Source organism: Furipterus horrens, unplaced genomic scaffold, assembly GCF_987537825.1.
Source record: "Furipterus horrens unplaced genomic scaffold, mFurHor1.1.pri manual_scaffold_4, whole genome shotgun sequence".
Lineage (NCBI taxonomy): Eukaryota > Metazoa > Chordata > Mammalia > Chiroptera > Furipteridae > Furipterus > Furipterus horrens.
This window is the reverse complement of record NW_028327174.1, coordinates 161628297-161650495: the sequence shown is the minus strand read 5'-3', so window position 1 is coordinate 161650495 and position 22199 is coordinate 161628297. Positions and strand designations below refer to the sequence as shown.

Sequence of the window (22199 nt, the reverse complement as noted above, 5' to 3'; positions counted from 1 at the left end):
GAGATTATGTGCACTAGTAATATAAGTATATATTATTCATGAGAAATTCCAGATTGCTGTTATATCAAGAGCCATACACATATAATTTGAAAATCAAATATTAACTAAGCTTGATTTATTTAACTTGAATGACAGTTCTATTGATGGCACAGAGGGAAAGAACAGTAATCTGCAGTCCAGAGCTTTGGTAATGAAATCACCAGATTACTTGGAGTACATTCATTTGGTATTCTGATACCTTGAAAGGAAAATACTAGGCAACAATTTAAAACATTATCCTATTGTTCAAAAGGGCTCCAATGTAGCTGAAAATTGTCAGAGCTAAAAAGTATGTCTTCCCCAAATCCAAACTATCTTTTAGTTAGAAAGTACATTCATAACAAGTTCATAAGCTTTTCCCTCCAGTCTATTCCAGTGCAACCAGGGGACAATTTAGCTCAGTCTGCTGATTAAAGCCCTAACACCAAGTCCATAAAGGTGGTATCATTAGTATTTATATTCCAGCTGCAACATTACATTTATCAACTGCATGCATTCCATGCCAAAATCTGGGCTGAATATATAACAACCCTATGGTTAGCACAATTTGTGGTCAATTAAATTAAATTCAACAAACAATTTCCTGAGTAGTGACTGAAGTTCAGTGTACAGTACTCTATGTGTTTTGAAAAGCCCATAAAGGAGGGTAGAGCACAAAGTCTGCTCTCTAGGAACTAACAATTTAGTGAGGAAGACGCATGCAAAACTGACTCTGATGTAAGGCACAGTATGGTAAAGACAGTATGTAACAACAGTAGGAATATAAAGCATAGGGGTACACAGTAGGGATTGCTCATACTTACTTCTAGTCTAGGCAGTGAGAAGGCTTCTGGGAAGAGGTGACACTTTAGCTAAGACTTGATGGTAAAACAGGACGGCTGTATAGTAGGAAATGGGAGTGGGGCAGGGATGCGCAGGGCAAGCAGTGCGCGCTGATGGATAGTAAGAGGATTGCTTGCATTACAAAAAAGTACAAAGAGATAACGAAGGGAAAGGAAGTCAGGCCCAGCTCATGATTAAATGGATGTTTTAAGTCCTCCAAAGTTTCATTCATGAGTAAGAAGGAGAAAGAGGTGCTCCTGGTAGAGCTCTCCTCCTTCCATGAGTACAAGCATACAGCGTCCTTATTATTTTTTTAAATAAATTTATTTGTTTATTTACTTTGTTTTTAGAGAGAGGGGAAAGGAGAAGGAGAGGGAGGGAAACATACTGTGTGGTTGCCTCTCACTCGCACCCCCAACTGGGGACCTGATGTGCAACCTAGTCATGTGCCCTGACTGGGAATCGAACCAGCGACACTTGGATCGCAGGCCGACGCTCAATCCACTGAGCCACAACAGCCAGGGCTTAGCGTCCTTATTTTTTACTTAACTAAAAGAAGGCAGGATTTTTTAAGATCTGTAATTTGAAACAGATGTTTTATTACATTAGATTATGTGCTCAGTTTTTCGGGGGAGGAGTAGTCATGATTTCTTTGGTGAAATCAAGGAAATCAAGTGACCTCCAGGGGTAGGCTGCCTAGTGAGGGAAACTGGGGGCGGGGCGAGGTGCAGGTCAGCATAAAAATCACATTGTCCTGGGACAAAGGTGGAACTAGGGAAGGCACTACGAAAGAGGGATGGCTCCAAGGGCATTGCGGGATGATCTAGTCACATCAACTGGAGAGTTTCAATATCTCCATTTCTTCTGAATCTCACAGTCCTGGGAATTTATCTCTCTAAATGCATGATTAACATATAAATGAATATATTTCCTTTGAAAACATCTAAGCATCCAAATATATCTCTGTTCTTATCAAGGGAAACTCTCTACCATTTAACTCATTTGCAGAACCGATACAACATCCAAGCTCAAAGCTTCCCCATCTCGTTCTATTAACCTGTTTCCTGAGTTCTATCTATTCCTTTAGACTGGAGGACTGGAATCCCCAGTTTCAAAGACGGTTTCATATGAGAACCATCACTGACTGACACAGTCTGAGCCAAGGTGCTTCTGACACCTACCATTCTAACGCCGTTCTCAAAGGCTTGCCGGGTGAGCGGAGCTGGCCCGTCCACAGTCTTGCCATCATCGTCGGGGCCCCAGCTTGCACTGTAGATGTGCACGTGCTGGGGATTGAAGCTAACGGACTTGGCCTCGACCATGTCTGTGACGTCTCCATCCAGCATTCGAACTCCTTCAAGACAGATGGGAAGTAGCTTAATCAGAGCCTTTGCTATATAACACCCAAACAGCCCAAGACTTACTGCAGTTACAACATTTGGGGGAAAAGAAATAAATTTTGAATCAACACTTAAGTGAGCATATTTCCCCCAGAAAAGGGTAATTCAGACTTCTCTGAAGCTTCCTTTGGAAGAAAGGCAGATACAGTGCATGTAAAAGAGCAATACCTCTTTTAAAATCTTTTTTTTAATCCATTGTTCTCATTTCCTAGGTTTCCACAATCTTTCCCTTTTCTTTATCCCTGTCTTAATTGAGTAGTTGGCAAGCAGCGCCTCAAGCAATCCATCTTCCCTAAATTTCTCTTCATTAGATCACTTGTGCTCATAATTGGTATAAAACATTCTGACCTTAGCATGCTTACAAAAGTTGGAAAGCTGCCAAGTGAGGTTGGTCTAATTTCCTCCGTATTTAATATCATATCCTAATCTGTAAGACTGATGTGAATTTAATATATTACTTCTTTGTCAAGTTATTTATAAGTCAAATAATAAATGAGAATGCTCTCTATGCATGTAACACATCAAATGATTCTCTAAGGGTTTTAGCAATGTTCAGTTATTAATCTTTATTTAAGTATATTCCTGCTACACAGATAGGAATTTATTACTAACCTTAATATGCAAAATAGACACAGATATTAAAAAATAAATTATATGTCAAATGCCAGGCTTTCCTTTTTTTCCTTTTATTTTGGAGATGTACAACAAATAATTGTTAAGGAAACATAACAGCTTCAGCTTAAGCTAAATACCAGCAATGGGGGAAAAATTGGGACAACTGTAATAAAACGACAATAAAAAGAAGTAAACAAACAAATAAATAAATAAATCTCTCTACAGCCCAAACTTACTCCTTAGGAAAACATTGTTATCTAATAGGATTTCAAACTTTTATTGATTACCACTGAATGGGGATTAAGTAATAAAACCTCAAATCAGGCAGCATTAGATACTACATGGCATTAGGTGGGACTTCTGATAGAAAATTTAAAAGAATTATTTAAGAAACTATATCTTCTTTGTTCTTTAAAAAGTGTTAAACTTTTAACTATAAAACTCACAAACACATAAAAATAGAAAGAATGGCAATAAATACTGATCTAGCCAGTACTCAACAACTGTTAACATTTTACCACATTTTCTTCAACTAAAAATATAAAATTTGGGCTGAGCCATTTTAAGTTACATGACAGATATGATACTATGTTCCTTTAGTGTTTGTTACCAAAAAAATAATAGAAATAATCAATATTAAATTTCCCCAAAGCATCCCTAAAGACATTCCATTTGGTTGTTATATCGTGACTGTCTTTTCCTTTAGACTTTTGGATTTTTAAAAGAGATGTAAGTGAACAGGTGATGAGAAGAACAAAGGTTATGAACAGTCCCTTTAAAAATTGGAAATGGGGCCCTGGCTGGGTAGCTCAGTTGGTTAGAGCATTGTCCTGATACACCAAGGTTGCAGGTTTAATCCCCGGTCAGGGCACATACAAGAATCAACCAATGAATCCATAAAAAAATGGAACAATAAATTTCTCTCTCTCAAAACAAAAATCAATAAATAAAAATTAGGAAATGGGAACTACATTTAGAAAGTTTGTCAGCAGTTTCTGTGGGAACACAATACCCAGCATGGTGCTCTGCATGTCCTGGGTCCTAAGAAGTCAATGGTTTTCACTTGACATGAATATTCAAAATTCATCTGCATGGTTTTTACCAGAGAAAGATGAACTATGTCATACTCTTACTTTCTATTTAAAAGCATACAATGAAACTATTTTACCACTACAGAGAGGTCTGAAAATAACATTGGACTAACCAGAATCTCTAAATTCCAACATGTAGGAGTATCTACAGAATACCTGAATTCAGTTTCTACATTGTGTAATTTATGTGAAGTCCACACACACATAAACAAAATGTTGGATAAAAGCGTATCTAGAGGGTAATATTAATTTTTTGATCAAAAACTGACAAATAAGAATTTTGTTTCCTCAAGTTTAAAGATGAATGGTTGCTTTTTCTTCATTTAACTGCAAGCCTTCATTCTTTAGGTGTGGGGGTTAAATTTATAATTCAGAATGTTGTTTTCGGGATGATGGAACATTTATGAGTCATTGCCATTACACTCCTTTTTATACTGAGGTACTTGTTCAGCCAGGTCAGCCAGCAGCTTATCTGTGAGGTTCACAAGTTCATCTCTTCATTCCCTCAAGGTCAGTGAGTGCTGGGTTAGCACTGGAGAGTAATGACAGAGATACAGATGTGTGTCAGTGTATGTGAGAGACTGTGTGTGTACTGCAGAGCAAGAAGGACTGAGCAGGCAGCCACTGGAGTCAGGTGAGTCTCTTGAGAAGAGCAGGGGCCTCTAGCACCCTCATGATTCTCAGAGGGAAGTCTCTGTCTCCTTTCCTAGATCCTTCATGAACTTCCCTCCTTGACACACAGCACATGCTCTCAGAGTGTAGCTAATTGTTGCTTAATAAGCTGCCACACTAAAAATACAGGGTGATAAAAGGAAAGAGGTCAAATTTACTGATGGCTAACATTCAAAGTGGTATCTGAAAACCTTAGCAGCGTTATTATATATCCCAAATACGTCATATTACAAGACCTCTGCATTAATCCTAGAAAGAACTGTCAATTTAATTTTTTAGATCCAACCTTATTTACCATTTGGAAACAGTGTATTAGGAACAAGGATGTCATCCTGGTTTCAGGAACTTCATTCATCTCATGACACCCTTTTAAGAGGCCCCCAGGGGACATCCTCAAAGCCACTAGGATCTATACCATCTCTTACAATATTTTCCCTCCATTTGCATGTGGCTGTGGCACCAGGCTATACTAACAAAAATGTCTACAGATGGGAAAGTTAGGAGTTTTCTTTTATTAATGCCTGGATTTAAACTGCTGTGATTGGGTCCTTGTAGTAAGATGATATACTTTGAGTTAGTGCATGTGTGTGCATATAATCTGAAATTATGAGTGATGACAGTCTTAAACATTATGGGACTACAAAAGAAGTTTACCATTTATCATTTTAATTTCAATTAAAAGGAAATTTTTATAAAACCTAAAGAAAAAGGAAAGAAAAGATATTCTGCTTTAACATAATTTCAAATCATTCTTTCCATACAGACATTGTGGCTTGGTCTGGTGTTTATATTATTAGTTCTTTCTGACTCAAGCACCAATGGTACATTTCTGTACAGATGTTAACAACCCCATTTTCAGTACTGGACGACCTTTTTTAACATACTGGACAACACATTAGGGGTAATGCTTCTGAAGTCCTTAACTGTATTCAATAACACATGTTAACACGGTCATTTTGCTGTCAGCAACAGTTGAACACTATTATGCAAACACATGCCTGTCTTTAGTTCCAAGAGGGTTCTGAAAGCCAGTTAGCACAAGAGCTTTTGGCTCATTTCTATACCTAAGTAACTTTGTTTCCCATACCTCCGATCTTGGCGTTGAAAGCGATTCCGACTGTGCAGTGAGAGTTGTTTGCTGCGGCCGCCACTTCCCCAGCACAGCGGGTCCCATGCCTGCAGGGAGAACACACACACACTTTCTAAGTGAGACACTCCATTGTCACACACTCAGCACCCCACTGGCACCGCTCAGACTCCCAAGGGCTGAAGGATGCATCAGGCTGGGGTCGTTCTGCAACTTCCTACCCAAGCAGTACTTAATCTGTTCACAGAAAATTGTTAGCACTTAATTACATTCTGCTTTGGATTATATTTCTGATATGTTTATTTTTCATATCTTGTTTTCCCAAATGGAAAATATACTTGAAGGCTAAAATTAAATTGTATGTGTCTATGTAGTCCCTAAGTACCACTGTCAATATGGAACCACCAGCCATATATGGCTTTTGGGTACTTGAAATGTGGCTTGTTAGACTTTACCTTAACTTTTAATTAATTAATTAATTTATTTATTTAAGTATATTTTACTGATTATGTTGTTACAGTAGTCCCAATTTCTTTTCCCTTTGTTCCCCTCTTCCCAGTAACCCCCTTCCCTCCAACAATCCCACCCCCCCTTAGTTTATGTCTAATTTAGTTTTAACTAATTAAAAAAAATGAGTATTCAATTCAATTATTAGAAAATTCAAGACTGCAGTATGACTCTACTTTTTGGACTGTAAATTTAAATGTAGATCAAATATCTCCAATGAAAATTGATCACCTAAAATGGGATTGCTGAAAATACACACCGGATTTCAAAGATTTTATATTAAATAACAAGAATGTGAAGTGTCCAATTAACAATTGTCTTCAGTTGAGGACATGTTTAAATATCTTATTTAATAAAATATATTATCAAAAGTTAAGGTAAACTTTTTTTTTTTTTTTTCTGAAAGATATTCCCTGTTTGTTTTCACCACAGTAACTTAGTTCCTTGGTCATAAAATGTTTTTAGTTGAAAAGACCTCTAAGATCACCTTATGCTAAGCTGGCAAAGAAGTTTCAAGTATAAAGAACAATCTGCTTAGAAATGATGGCCTGAAACAGTATGTAGAGAAGAATTCTAAGGCCTGGATAAGGCCACAGAAAGAACACTAAGACCAATGACCAATGTCTGCCATGGACACAGAAGGAGGAGGTGGTCGCCATGATGGTCTGTCATTGCTAATCAAGTCCAATGCCCACCTCCCTTCCCTCATTTTTAGAGAAGGAGGCCCTGTTTGTAAAGAGATTTGTCAAAAGCAGCCAAAGAGTGACTAAAACTCAGGCCCACAGAATTCCATTTCAATGTTTTTATTTTACAGCACAGGGGCCTCAGACCACACTTATCATGGGATATGACTCCCATCTGTGCAGCTATAAACAGGTCACTGCTTACATCTGATAGGTATACAGTTCACACAAAGGTGACATTATATCCTGCTTTTTCCACTTAGTAATGTCATGTATATGTTTCTCTGTAAATATTAATCTATATATAATTTGAAATGTTAGTTATACACAATCTTTCAACTTTTATATATATCTGTTGAGTATATATACACACCAGAGTCTCTTCATAAGGCTCTCTATTCCTGGAAATTTGCCCAGTTTCTCATGTGTGTATATGTGTGTGTGTGTGTGTGTGTGTGTGTATGTATATATTTTTTATACTTTGTGACAAATTCCTAGAAGTGGAATTACCAGATTAAAGAGTACAGAATATATTGTTAAACTGTTAACAGCAGATGAAAGTAATATAATCAAATCTCATAAAAACTGCAAGATTAATAAATATTACTGCACATCATTAAATTTTGTGCACGGCCAAAAAATAAATAAAAAAAGACCATAGGCTACACTGAATGACATTATGAAGAATGGAGAAAATATCTGGGCAAACCCCTGTGTACCTAAATCCCTATGTATGATTTTTTCAATCTTTGTCATTCAACAATAAAAATGGTATCTCATTGCTGCTTCTCTTTTTATTCCCTATGATTACATTTGATGTACATCTTTTCAAATATTTCATAGCTAAGTCTATTTCTTGCTGTAAATAATCTTTTCATACCCTTTGTCTAAATTTCTTATTGCCCTTCCATCATATCTGTTATGTATATGCTTCCAAATGTATTATTTGGAACATAACCATTTACGGCAATTTTAGGTTGTCATACACAGTCCTTAATTTTGATATATTTGTAATTATCTTGCCCTTCTGATATATTTGGTTGTGTCACTTTAATCATCAGACAATTGATAACTTTGTAAAAGAAACATTTCTTTTGTAAGCCCCAAGCTAAAATATTTTCCCCTAACCCTAACAATCATCTGTGATAATTCTTCATTGTTCTTATTACCACATTTCTTCCTGATATATAAGTTATTTTTACTCAAATATCAAATTCCCTTTATGATTTCATTGTTCTTATACTTTATTTTATCTATTTAAATAATGCAAGTGCTACTGGAACATGTAGATTTTTGTTTTTAATTCTGCTCTAGTTTACTCTTTGGCCTGTGGGTTATTAGAAGTATTTAAAATTTTCAAATGTTTATGGGTGTTTTTTGTATCAGTCAATAACTTGATTACATAGTGATAAAAGAATATTATTATATGAAGCAATTATTCAAATTTTGTGAGATTCACACAATGGCTAAATATGTGATCAATTTTTATAAATGTTCCACATGCTTGGAAGGATGTAAATTCTTCAATTGTTTTTTGTCAGTCCATTATGTCAAGCTTGTTCATTATATTGTGGATTTGTTAATGTTCTTTGTAGTTCTATTGATTTTTATTTTTTTAGAATGGAATTATTTTATCTATCTAGTGAAACAAACTATGTAGTAACACTCTATGCCCTATGATTCAAGTATCTGGATAATTTAAGGGTTTTACCTGCTTGCACCTTTTACTTTCAAACATTCTGTGTTCGTTTTAGTTATATCTCTTATAAATAGATTGTAATTGTTTTTTTCAAGCTAGGCTAACTATCTTTGTCTTTAACCCAAGAGTCCATGTACAGTGACTGTATCTATTAACATACTGATTGTCATTTCTGTATATTTTCCCCCTTTACTAGTTTAGATTTTATATATTCTGTTACTTAGCGGTTATTCTAGATATTTGATCATAGGTACCTAATATCAGAAAGTCTAGAGTCAGCAATACTTTTTCAACTTTCCTCAAATAATATTGACCTTAGGATGTTTTAACTCTGGGGTTACCCACCTCTGGACATGAGTTCCCCATGATTATAGTTATAATTTCGAATTTTTTTTTTAAGTATATTTTATTGATTATATTGTTACAATAGTTCCAATTTTTTTTCCCCTTTGCTCCCCTCCGCCCAGCACCCCCCTTCCCCAACAATCCCCTCTCCAAGTCCATGCCCATGGGTCGTACATACAAGCTCTCCCGCCTCACCCTTTCATATATTCTTCTTCTTCTTTTTTTAAAATTAATTAATTAATTAGTTAAATATTTTAACAATAAAAAATAACAATTCCTCCCTCTCAGACTTAAGACCCTTTACAATCTTATAAAGGACAATGGATGAAGGTCTCGAGCTCCTCTAGCTGCTTCAAGCTGGACATGGTCGTCGTCCTACCTACCCGTGGGTCAAGAAATCCCTAATAAGAGTGGGGATGTGGAGGGGAGGGTGGCCTTCCCACAAGGGGAAGGATCGTGCAGACTCCAGGTTGGTTGGCTGTCTCTGGACAACGGCATGCTTGGTTTGACAGGCTGGCATCCTTGTTGTATTCTGGGGGCAACAGGGTTAAAGGACCTCATTTAATCCGTAACCACTAGATGACAAAAGACAGGTATTAATTTTTCAATGTCCCACATTAGGGAAAAGAAGGGCTTCTTTGGAGGAAGGTGTGCCAGGTACATCTCACCTGTCCAAAACCCTTTTGCCCATTATACTTATTTTGGACTGAGGGAAATATTTTAGGTTTCCCCCATCTCAGGCCTCTGGGCTTTTTCTGTCCAAGCCATTAGGATAGAAAAGAGAAACCAGTTTTAAAGTGAAGCCCACAGACCACCCCGTTCTTCACCAACCCAGCCACTTAGTTCAGCCAAACCATTGAGTCTCAGGAGGCAGCAATGCAGACAGGATTAAGTGAGGCCTATGCATACAGATAATCACTCAGGTAATGAGATTGTAGGCTTATGCCCTTTGAAAACAGAAAACACATGTTAATTTATGTAACATAACCCACATACAAGTCTCTAAATCTGTAGGACTGTCTTATCGGAAGGAAAATCCTTGTCCTTCTAATATTCACTGAACTTGCATTTCTATTCTTTATATTTTTATTCCCCCCCCACTAAAAAATTTTCTGTTTGTTTGTTTTTCCACTACAGTTGTCTCACTTTTTTTCCCCCTCTTGCTTCCCTGCACCCTGCCCCCCCCCCACAGTCAGTCCCCACCCAGTTGTCCATGTCCATGGGTCATTCATACATGTTCTTTGACTAGACCCTTCCCCTTCTTACCCCTTCTCTCCCTCCCATCTCCCCCTTTGTTACTGTTAGTTTATTCCTTGTTTACATACCTCTGGTTCAATTTTGCTCATTTGTTTGTGTTGTTCATTAGTTTCCTGTAACAGGTGACAGCATAAGGTAATTTTCTTTTGTTGCCTGGCTTATTTCGCTAAGCATAATTCTCTCTAGTTCCAATCATGTTGTTGCAAATGGTAGAAGTTCCTTCTTTCTTTCAGTACTTATTCATTGTCATTTTCCCCCTTTGTACTCGTGTTCCTCTCTGTCTCTCTGTTTCTTCATCTTCTTAAAGCAGACCCTTTAGCATCTCTTGCAATGCTGGTTTGGTGGAGATGTATTCTTTTAGCCTTCTTTTGTCTTGGAAACTCCTTATTTCACCTTCCATTTTGAATGAAAGCCTTGCTGGGTAGAGTATTCTTGGTTGTAGGCCTTTGTTTTTCATTGCTTGGAATATTTTTTGCCATTCCCTTCTGGCTTGTAGTGTTTCTGCTGAGAAATCTGATGATAGCCTTATTGGAGCTCCCTTGTATGTTATTAGTTGTTTCTCTCTTGCTGCTTTTAGGATTCTCTCTTTGTCTTTGAATGTTGGCATTTTAATTATGATGTGTCTTGAAGTGGGCCTGTTGGGGTTCATCTTCATTGGGACCCTCTGTGCTTCCTGGACTTGCGTGACTCTTTCTCTCGTCATGTTAGGAAAGTTTTCTGTCATTAGTTTTTCAAAGAGGTTTTCTATCCCTTGCTCTTCTTCTTCTCCTTCTGGAATTCCTATGATACGGATATTATTACGTTTCATGTTGTCCTGCAGCTGTCTTAGAACCTCTTCAGTCTTGTTCAGTCTTTTTTCATTTTGTTGCATTGTCTGGGAGTTTTTGTGTAGGTTGTCCTCCAGCTCGCTGATCCGATCTTCTGCTTCCTCTAGCCTGCTTTTAATTCCTTCTACTGTGTTCTTCAGTTCAGAGATCGTATTTTTCATTTCCTCCTGGCTCTTATTGATAGCTTCTATGTCCTTTTTCATGCTCACGTAATTTTCTGTGAGTTCCTTGTAGTTTTTCTGGAGTTCTTTGAAGTTTCCGCTGAGCTCATTCAGCTTCTCCATAATCCATGTTTTGAATTCCATATCTGATAGTTCGCTCCCCTCTATTTCATTTAGCACTCTTTCTGGGGATTCTACCTTTCCTTTTGATGGGAGGTTGTTTCTCTGTCTCCCCATTTTTTTGACTCCTATTGTTTGTTGGTGCTTCTTGGAATGATCTGCACTTCCTGGATCTGCCTCTGGTGGCGTCAGATCATGTACCAGTCTGGCCCTAGGCTGCCTGTTGGAGACTTCCAGGGATCTACTGCTGTTGTCTGTCTTCTTTGATTGTTAATCTATTCAATCTGTGATTAGCTGTCAGGCTTAAGGACTGTGGGTGTGGCAGCTTAATTCCTGTAGGCAGGGCTTTTGCTTCCCCTCAGGCTGACGCCACTTGGGGGGGAATGGTCTACCCGCAGTACTGGGGATGAGTCAGCACTGGGACCCAGTCAGCTGCTCCTCCAGTTCTCCCCTCAAAGCCACCGTGCCAAATTCTCCCCAAGTGTCTCCAGTCCTCTCTGCCTTCCCTCTGCTTGAGCCCAGGGTAAGTGGTGGCCAAAATATTTTCGTATGTGATCCACTTAAGAGCTCTTTTTCTCCTGCTGTTTCTCTCCGGCTAGCAAGAAAGCCTGTGGCTTTTCGCTTTTCACAGCTGATACTATTTTACTTTCCACTCTGTCGCTGTAGGCTGGGAAGCCCAGCTGGGGGTTTAGACCCTGCCCTTCTCAGGGGGAATCCCCGGCTGCTGAGCTGTTTCTCAGCCCCTTCAGCTGCCACCCGTGGGAGCCCAGCCAGCCCTTCCACGTCTCCGCACTCCCTACCGGTCACGTTGTGATGTAGCGGCCTTTTCTGTCTCTCCGTGGTTATAAGACTTCTCTCCAGCTGGTGTTCGGTTCGTTATTCCAGATGATTTCTCCAAAATTACATTGTAAATCCCGACTAGTTCTAGGAGGAAGTTAGTGTAGCTTCCACTTACTCCTCCGCCATCTTGTTTCTCCTAATTTCGAATTTTTTAACTCTAGAAATTACCCATTTCTCTTATTACTTTAAAAAAATCAATGTTTGTTTAGATTTATAAATATAGTTTTGTTCTATTTTTTCTTTTGTAGCTCATACTTTCTTATGAGATCATTGATTACTCTTTGAAGAATATTCTATAAATGTAACCTTCAGAGAGTCCTTAGGTAGACCAAAGTCTTTTGGTAGTCTTAGAAAATGACTTTTATTTTACTATCATGCTTGAAAAATAATTTCTTTGAGTATAGAATTTCAGAGTAACAGCACTTCAAAGTTGCCACTCTACTATCTCCTGGATCTGATTGTTTCTGGTGAGAAATCAGGCATTTTGGCAATCTAGTTCCTGTTGAATGCTCTTCAGATGTTCTCCTTGCCTTTTCTGTTCTATAGGTTCATTAGGCAGTCATACTATTTGAGGTCTGTCCAGAAAGTATCAGCCATGCACTACAAATGAGAAATTTATTGAAGTTATAGGATACAAGAAACATCGTACATAGGACAATGATGCCTCAGTCACCTTCAAAGCAGGCACCTTGGGACCTCACACAGTTCTCCTAATCACTATCAGCTACTCCGTCATAAAGGCAGGAAAAGGCAGTAGTTGCAGGGCACCAAATTTGGGCTGTGGTGGGGCTGAGTCACCTGGGTGATTTGATGTTTCATTAAAAAACTCTGCAGGAGATGTGATGCATGAGTGGGTGTGTTGTCGTGATCAAGCTGCCAATCACCAGTTACCCATAGCTGCGGCCTTCTGAATCATATGAATAGTTTCCACAGAGGAATGTTCAAGCTTACCGCAAAATTGGATGCAGATTTCTTGATCTACTCAATCAGTCATTTTGAATGGGATGTCCACATAGTACACATGCTCACGCAAGGCTGTCTTACTGCCCCCCTCTGACTAGTACAGTGAATTCATTATTGTTCACACACGAGCATTCCAGTCCACTCTCCTTGTCTGCCAGGTTACACTGATGTTGTGCAAATGGTTCTCGTTTTATTAACAATGGCTAGATTTTTTCTGGTCAGACCTCGTATATATGGATTTAAAAAAATTCTTTCTTAGAATTCCTAAACCCATAGTTTAATATTTAAATCTTCAGCAGTCTTAGCTAGTACCTTTGAAAACTGCTTTTAACATTACTCTCTAGTTCTTTCCATCAGAATCCCAATTCAACATACATAGGACCTTTTCACACTCTCTTAATCTTTAATCTCACCTTCAGGCTTTCCTGTCCTTTTCTCTCTGTGTGATTTTGCTCAGTTCTACATTTCACTTTTTCTGTCTTCAGTCATGATTAATCTGCCATTTAATCAATTCACTGCATTAATCACTTCAATTATTACAGGTTTCAGTTTTTTGAAGTTCTTTTTCAAATGTGTCTGGTTAATTCTGATCTTTTTCTTAAAATATTTTTCAATATTCATTCCTCGATATACATGAATTATATCTAACAATTTGAAAATATGTGAATCTAGTTCTGGTCTTTTTCTGCTGGCTTCTCATGGTGATATTTTTCACATGTAGTTGGTAAACCATCCATTTGGAAGGTCATGTTCCTTGGACTTTTATCTGTGTGAATTCCTTGAGGCTGGTATGGAAAGCTCATTATTCTAAAGAAGATTTAAAATTTGTTTCTATCACATATCTGGGTGTACACTCACCAGGACCTCTTCAACCAAATTTAAAACTTGGTCCATACAAGTAATATGAATTATTAGTACAAATCCCATGAGTACATTTAGTAATTTTTAAAAAGTAGGTAGTTATTTATTCTCCTGTCCCATCTCTTACCTAGGTTGAAAAGTCAAATATGTTCTCTGTCCCTCTGTGTAGGTTTTCATATATATATAGTTAATGTACTCAAGCAGTGCCTCAGGGGTTCTGTTTTATGCAGAAGTCTTATTTCACCCCACTGGACCAAGGCCTTGTCTCCTCCCATCCCTGAGATTTTTAAAATCCAGCTCCAGGCTGAATTGGTTGCTCATCCTGAAAAATGCCTAGTGCCCACCTATTTGGCCCCCCAAGTTTATAGATCTGCACTTTCTCAGAGAAATACTCTTGGTGTCTTGTTAGCTCAACCATGCACTAAAAAGTTCTTCAATATTTCCTGAGGAGTTTTATATGCCGTATAGTAGAAGACATTTAGTTGAATATCTATTCTACCATATTATTAAAAACAAGAACTAACTTGGTTCTGGACTCCTAAAATGCTGTAAAGCCTGTACATGTTACGTGCACCACTAATATACATTGAATGCTCCTAAGTGAAGAACAGAGTGACTATTTCCTCATAAAAATTTCTGTACATTGTTCCACATCTTGATATATAAACCATTTGGGGGAAAAAGGAAGTGAGTACTCTACTGATGATGCATATATTTTAAATATCAGGTTAATAATATATTGCACTATATGGCAATTGAGGGTCCAAATTGCTAGCTCAACTACATTTCAGTAGCCAACTACTTTAGATGACAATGATGATTATCCCAAGTAAAGTACCAATCCTTTTTTAATTTTTATATCTTAGTTGGATTCACTGTTTTGACATGGATTTAAAATAGATCATAGAACAATAGATACCATCATGACCCATTAAGTATGCAAACAAGATTCAATTTCTTCCTTCTACCAATGAACAATCATTATAGTCTGCAACAACAATCATGATGTCAGTTACATAAAAAGGTCATAAAACAGAAAAAGTCTGCGTTTATTTAAGATCTATTTTCCTTGAGAGTCAACAGAGTATAAGCATTTAGTGTATTTTTAGCATAAGGAGAACATTTTTGTAGATTTTAGTCCAGAAAACAATATATTCTTTATAGTACATTCTGCCTGACATGCACCCAAATATGAACTTTATGTAACGTCTCTTGTAAAATTAATCACCTGTGTATTTTCTGCATATATTCACAATATTACTGAGACATTTATTTTCTGTGACCCCAGAAGATAACCCAATTCAGTAAATTATAAGGATATATAGAACAATAACTGGACATCACATCAAATAAAGTGGGTGCAGACAAACTAAGAACTAAAAATGTATCACTTCTCTAATTCTCTTAAGGATACTATCATACTACCTCTAATTTTCTTAAGGATACTATTATTGCAGCCATGGGTACAGTAAGTTTAAGATCTTTTATCACATAATTTTTGCTTCGGGAAATTTTTTGTCTCTTTAAGAGCATTTTCATGTAAAAATCATTTCTGATTTTGTCCTACTGCTTGTTTTTACTGGAAAATAAAAGGTTTTTCCATCCGCTTCATTACCTATTTCCAACAATACATCATTGTAATTAAAGTTCTCAGGAAGTTTTACCTCGGTTACCTGATTGAAAAACTGGAAAATCAGAGAGTATCTGTTAATCCATTTCTGTAATGTTGAGAACCCTGGCTGGTTTGGCTCAGTGGATTGAGCGTCGGCCTACGAGCTAAGTGTCGCTGGTTCGATCTTCCAGTCAGGGCACATCAGAGAAGGAAAACTCTGACTCCAAAAAACCTCCGCTGCCTTGCGGCATACCTCTTCAGGGGAAAGGCTAAGGGAGTAAACCCCGACAGAAAATCCGGAGCCGGAGTCCCTAAGGCGGTTTGACGTTGTAGTCAACACCGGCAACTCCTGCGGCGCACCTGAAGCCAAGCTGTATTGACTCCGTCTTTCCCTTGGACCCTTCAGCTGCGAAGAGAGGGGGGGTCTGCTGCATGGGCAACAGCAGACCCTCCATATCACCCTGCCCAGGCTCTGTAGCTTCAGCTTCACTGGAGAGGACACTCCAGCGTCATCGCAAGATGTCGATTCAACACGGGAGGAGACAGATACCGTGTCACTCCCGAGTCGGACTGCACAGCCATTCTCGGCGGTGCAGATAGACTCTTAAGAAGCTACACCATCGTCTCTCGAGACCGACGGCTGCGGACAATGTTGAGAACACATAACAAATTAGCTGGAGTACAGAATATATGTTCCTGCTCTCTATTATATCCTGCCAGGTGGTAAATTACTGCCTTCACTCATTTTACTTTGTCCCACTCCTCCAGCCACACTCCTCTGGGCATCTTTTTCTTCCACATGAGCTGGTGGGGATGGTAATATTATCTTCTTTGAGCTCCACCAAAGATCTGCAGACAAGATGCTAATAAACTCAGCAATGAACCCGAGATAACAGACACTTGTAGGAGGTTACCCTAACAATCACTACTGAACTGCTTGAAAGTCAAAATTGGACTTGTACAGAATTAAGCAATGGCAACTTGGAGAAAGATGGCTTTCTATTTCCTTTCTTTCTCAGAGCAAACATCAGTAGCTGTTCATGGATCCCATCTACACCCCCACTGTTTCGATTCTCTTTTGACATCTGCTGGGCCTGTTCTCTTTGGTATATTTCGATTTGGTTTAAATCTAAATGAAAATCTTCCATTTAAGTCTACCTCCAAAGTCCTGCGAGAAAAATAGGAAAGTAAGAAATAATGTGTTTGATGTGTTTTCCAATATCTCACCTAGAATTGATGTTTCTCCCTGCTCCTGTTATTCTGATAATATTGCCACTTGATGTTTATACCACACTCTCCACTTCACAAACTATTTTAGCCTCATCTGATTGTAACTTCAACCCTGAGAAGTAAGCAAAACAGATATTACTTCTCTTATTTTACAAATGAGAAAATTCAGTCAGTCAGAGGGTGATCAGAGGGCATAAATGCACAGGGCAAAGACTCCATCTGAGTCTTCTGGGTCCTAGCATGATGACTCTTCACTTCCAGCAAGACTCACAAGGGCCCACATTCCTACGTCTTTGAATGACTGCCAAGATTTCATGACTTCTTTGCCTGCTACCCTACTTATTTTGTGAGATAGAGGCAGCTTTATTCCTTCATCACTATTAATGCAGCATATTTGCAGCATGTTTTACAGAATCTCCACAATAAATTATTCAACTTGAGTTAAAAGGAGGAAATTCTGGGATTCTTAAAAATAAAAACTTTAAAAGAATAGAAAATAGCTAAAGATGAATTTTCACCGTCTGTAGTAAGAAGCTTACAAAAGCTCAAAAAATTAGGAAAAAAATAAAAAGGTAAATTAAAAAAATTTTAATGCAAAAAAGAAATTACATAGTCCATTTTTTTGGTGATTAGTTTTCCTGAGACAATTAAGAAAATAGCTTCTGAAGTGACTACAATTACACAAGGTCCCTGAGGCACCAATATTATTAAAAAATTTTTATGATACTACGAAGAAATTCAGGAAAAGTCACTGAAAATAACTGCTATGGACTGAGTGTCTGTGGCACTCTCCCCAATCCCACCCAATTCATATGTTGAAACCCTAACTCCCAATGTGACAGTATGTGGAGGTGGAGCCTTGGGGTCATAAGAGTACAGCCCTCATAAAACTAGTGCCCTTAAAAGAAGAGATAGGGGAGAACTTGCTTCCTTTCTCTCTGCCATGTGAGGATACAGTAAGAAGGAGGCTACTTACAAGCCAGGAAGAGAGACCTTACCAAAACCAACTCTTCCAGTACCTTGAACTTAAGACTTCCTAGCCTCCAGAACTGAGAAAAATAAATATTTGTTGTTTAAGCTACTCAGTCTATTGTTTTCTGTTATTGTTAGCATTCTGTTATTGTTAGCAGCCTGAACTGACTAATGCAACATCAAATAAATAGATATACAAAATGACACCAGATTATGTTCAGAGGCCCTTTAAATAGCCTGATATTGAAAAACCATTAAGCATGAACTTTAAACTCTGACAGTATTTATACTTGGCTAGACACTGTGAATCTTCTTTTTAGCCTTCAGGGATAGGTAAAAAATAATTATAAAAGCTAGCATTTGTCAACTGCTCAAAAGTAACAGAATATATTGTAGACAAGAAAAGAAAAGGGAAGAGACTTCTGGCCAAGATGGAGGCCTAGACTGACATGCTCTGTCTCCCTCCACAACTAAGAAGGACTACAACTACTGCAAAACCAGAAATAACCAGAAGTTCCAGAAAATAAAGCTACATGGAATTTTAATGTATGAAGTTATAAACAAGTGGTGCTCGTCTGGACGAGTAGGAGGGGCAAAGCCGGGGAGGAGAGATCAAGCTGTGCTGGCAGTGATGAGCGGCAGGACTGCGGTAAGCACAGGTGCCTGTATTTTGGGGGAGGCAAGAAGCACCAGTGGAGCACCCCCGGCTGCAGAGCAAACCCGTCAGCTTGTGATTCCAACGCTGGGGACGGTAGACCCCCATTGCCTCAGACTGTGAGACCCAGAGTGCGTGGGGACAGAGGAGGAGGTTCCCGGTCTCTCAGTGGAGAGTGAACGGCAGGAATCCTTCTTAGACCCCCTCCCCCACACAAAGCGCCACAGTGTGGTGAAAAGAATCACCTGGTAGTGACAAGTGCACAGGGCTCCGCCTATTATAGTGTAGGAGGTGTGACAGCCCCGCCGAAGGAGGAGAGGTAAAACAAAAACTATCAGGATGGCAAGGATAATGATAGAGATCCCAATCACGCAGCTGACCAGAAAGCAAATACATGAATTAATGGATGAACAGATACATAATCTTTCTGAGGCTCATTTCGGAGCTATAGTTATAAGATAGCTTACAGAAATAACTTCGGGACTTAATCAAGACGGGGAAGGAATGAAGGCTAGTCCTATTGAAATGAGCAAAAACACATCGAAACAAGTGGTGAGGGAAGGAAAACTAGGGATCAAATCGACAAATTGGAACATAGGGAAGGAACAAACAGTCAACCAGTGCAGAAAGAGGAAACAAAAAGTGAGGAAAATGAGAAGCTCAGAAACCTCTAGGACAACTATAAGTGAGCGAACATCCAAATTATAGGGTTGCCAGAAGGTAAAGAAGAAGAACTAGAAATGGAAAAATTATGTGAAAAAATAATGAAGCAGAACTTTCCTAACTTGGGGAAGGAAATAGACTTACAGGTCTGGGAAGAACAGAGAGTTCCAAAACAACTGGACCCATGGAGAACCACACCAAGGCACATTATAATCAAAATGTCAAAAATCAAAGATAGAGAGAATCTTAAAAGCAGCAAGAGAGAAGAACAGAATCATGTACAAAGGAGCCCCAATAAGACTATCAGCTGATTTCTCAAAGGACACTCTGCAGGCAAGAAGGGACTGCCAAGAAATATTCAAAGTAATGAAAAGCAATAACCTACAACAATGATTACTCTATCCAGCGAAGCTGTCATTCATAATAGAAGGGCAGAGAAAGTGCTTCCAGGACAAAGTAAAACTGAAGGAGTTCATCAGATCCAAACTACTGTTATATGACATGTTAAAGGGACTTGCTTAGAAGAAGGAGGATCAAAACTTTGAACATTAAAATAAAAACTGCATCACAAGAACCAACAACAGAAGCTAGGGAATCGAAACAAAGGCAAACTAAGTAGGCAACGAGAGTGGGAAAAGAATTATAGGTATGGGGAACATTTTGGGGGGAGGCCAGTGGGGAAGGGAAAGGGGGAAAGAGGGAGGGAGATGGTGCAGGAATTAGGAAGCATAGTAGGAGGAAGTGGAGTAGACAGGAAGATGTTGAGAAGAACTATATGCACACCCAATGGGCATGAACTAATGGGGGGGACAACTAGAGAGGGGCGTCATCACTGGGTGGAAGGGAGCAGTGGGGAAAGAAATTGGGACAACTGTAACAGCATAATCAATAAAACATATTAAAAAAAGAAAAAATGTGTTTTATAGTGTTAACTAGTAATTGGTCAGTGCTGAGAATGAGCATCAGAAATATCATATGTAAATGACTAATATTTAAAAGCAGAATATTATTTATTTTGGAGGGTGAAAAATGTTGTTAGTCTGACATGTACATATACACACATACACAAGTGCATGTAAAAACTGATAAAATTTTAATAAGATCTGTACATTGTATTAATATCAGTTTCCTGGTTTTTATATTTTCCTATAATTTAATAAATTGTTACCATTGGGGGAGCCTAGATGAAGGGTATGGGGATCTCTACTATTTTTGCAACTTTCTGTGAGTTTATATATTTTTTTACGTTTTAAAACATCATGTGAGTCTGAAGAATTTATAGAATTATTTGTAGTACTGGTTGTAATTCAAGAAGGATATTTCACTCAGAACACAATTGATAGTAAAATAAATAAAACTCAAGTGATCAATATTCTGCTTTAAAGGTATTTTCTTACCTCTGCCATTTTCCCTCTTCCTTATCCTCCCCAGCCTGGACCATTGGCATCGTTTTTCCTTCTCCTCCTTCTATCCACCCAGCTTAGGAAAATGGCTAATTTATTATTTTTTTTCTTAGTTGGATTTTATTATGTTTTAGATTCAGTTGTTGATATTTGTAAGTTTGTTGTCATTTTAATGTTCATAATTTTGATCTTTTTCTTCAATAAGTCCCTTTGACATTTCATATAATAATAGCTTGGTGATGATGAACTCCTTTAGCTTTACCTTGTCTGGGAAGCACTTTATCTGCCCTTCCATTCTAAATGACAGCTTTGCTGGATAGAGTAATCTTGGTTGTAGGTCCTTGCTTTTCATTACCTTGAATACTTCTTGCCAGTCCCTCCTTGCCTGCAAAGTTTCTTTTGAGAAATCAGCTGAAAGTCTTATAGGCACCCCTTTGTAGGTAACTCTCTTTTTCTCTTGCTACTTTTAAGATACTATTTATCTTCAATCTTCAGCATTTTAATTATGATGTGTCTTGGTGTGGTCCTTTTTGGGTCTAGCTTGTTTGGGACTCTCTGTGCTTCCTGGACTTGTATGTCTATTTCCTTTGCTATATATATGGGGAGTTTTCCCTCATTATTTCTCACATAAGTTTTCAATTTCTTGCTCTTCCTCTTCTCCTTCTCGCACCCCAATGGTTTAGTTGTTGGCATGTTTAAAGCTGTCCCAGAGGTTCCTAAGCCTCTCCTCATTTTTTTCATTTCTTGTTTCCTCATTCTGTACTGGTTGACTGTTGTTTTCCTTCTTATGTTCCAAATCATTGATTAGAACCCCTGTTTCTTTCCCTTCACCATTGGTTTTGTGTGGATTTTCCTTCCTTTCATTTAGCATAGCCTTCAGTTCTTCTCTTATGTGTTTGCCATACTTAAGCGTATCTGTCTCACCCTGGCTGCTGTGGCTCAGTGGATTGAGCATCAGCCTGCGAGCCAAGTGTCGCTGGTTCGATTCCCAGTCAGGGCACATGACTAGGTTGCATGTCAGGTCCCCAGTTGGGGGCGCGAGTGAGAGGCAACCATACAGTGATGTTTCTCTCTTTCTCTTTCTCCTTTCCCTTCTCTCTAAAAATAAAATAAACAAACAAACAAAAGAGCTTATCTATCAAGCCTGTGAGCATCTTTATCACCAGTATTTTGAACTCTGCATCTGTTAGGTTGGCTATATCCTTGTTTGTTAGGTTGGTCATCTCCTCGTTGCTTAGTTCTCACACTGGAACCTTGATCCACTCCCCCTTTTGGGCCATACTTCTCTGTCTCCTCATTTTGACAGGCTCCTGTGTTTGTTTGCCTCCGTGTCTTAGGTAGAGTTGTCACTCCTGTTATGTTGTAAGGAGTGGAGCCTTAGGTTTTCTCGTCAGTAGGGGGCGACCTATGTCACCACATTGTGGCGCTGTATGTGGGGGAGGGGTCTGAGAGTGAACTATGCTGCTTGCTCAGCACTTGCCCCTTTTTCCAGGCAGTTCTCCCACTTTGTATGGGATTGGGGCCTCTCTACTTGTTGCCCTGGCTATAGTCCCCAGAGTGGGTGGGTCTGTGAACGATCTAGAACTGTGGGGGCTCTTTAAACAAGCCAGAAAATAGCTAATTTATGGTTAACTGAATTCATTGTTAACTATGCTATTTCATGTCAAAAGAAAAA

At 38.6% G+C, this 22199-nt stretch overlaps 1 protein-coding gene across 2 annotated transcripts in view; it reads right to left on the bottom strand.

Moving 5' to 3' along the window:
* The window catches only part of PCSK5 (proprotein convertase subtilisin/kexin type 5), a 441582-nt gene that overhangs the window by 262577 nt on the left and 156806 nt on the right, over window positions 1–22199 (bottom strand). For both annotated transcript variants that reach the window (XM_090274186.1, XM_090274185.1), the window contains exons 6-7: window positions 5727–5815; window positions 2043–2215 (exon numbers count right to left, since the gene is read on the bottom strand). In XM_090274186.1, the coding sequence (XP_090130312.1) occupies window positions 2043–2215; window positions 5727–5815 (262 nt within the window). The remainder of the gene's footprint in view (window positions 1–2042; window positions 2216–5726; window positions 5816–22199) is intronic.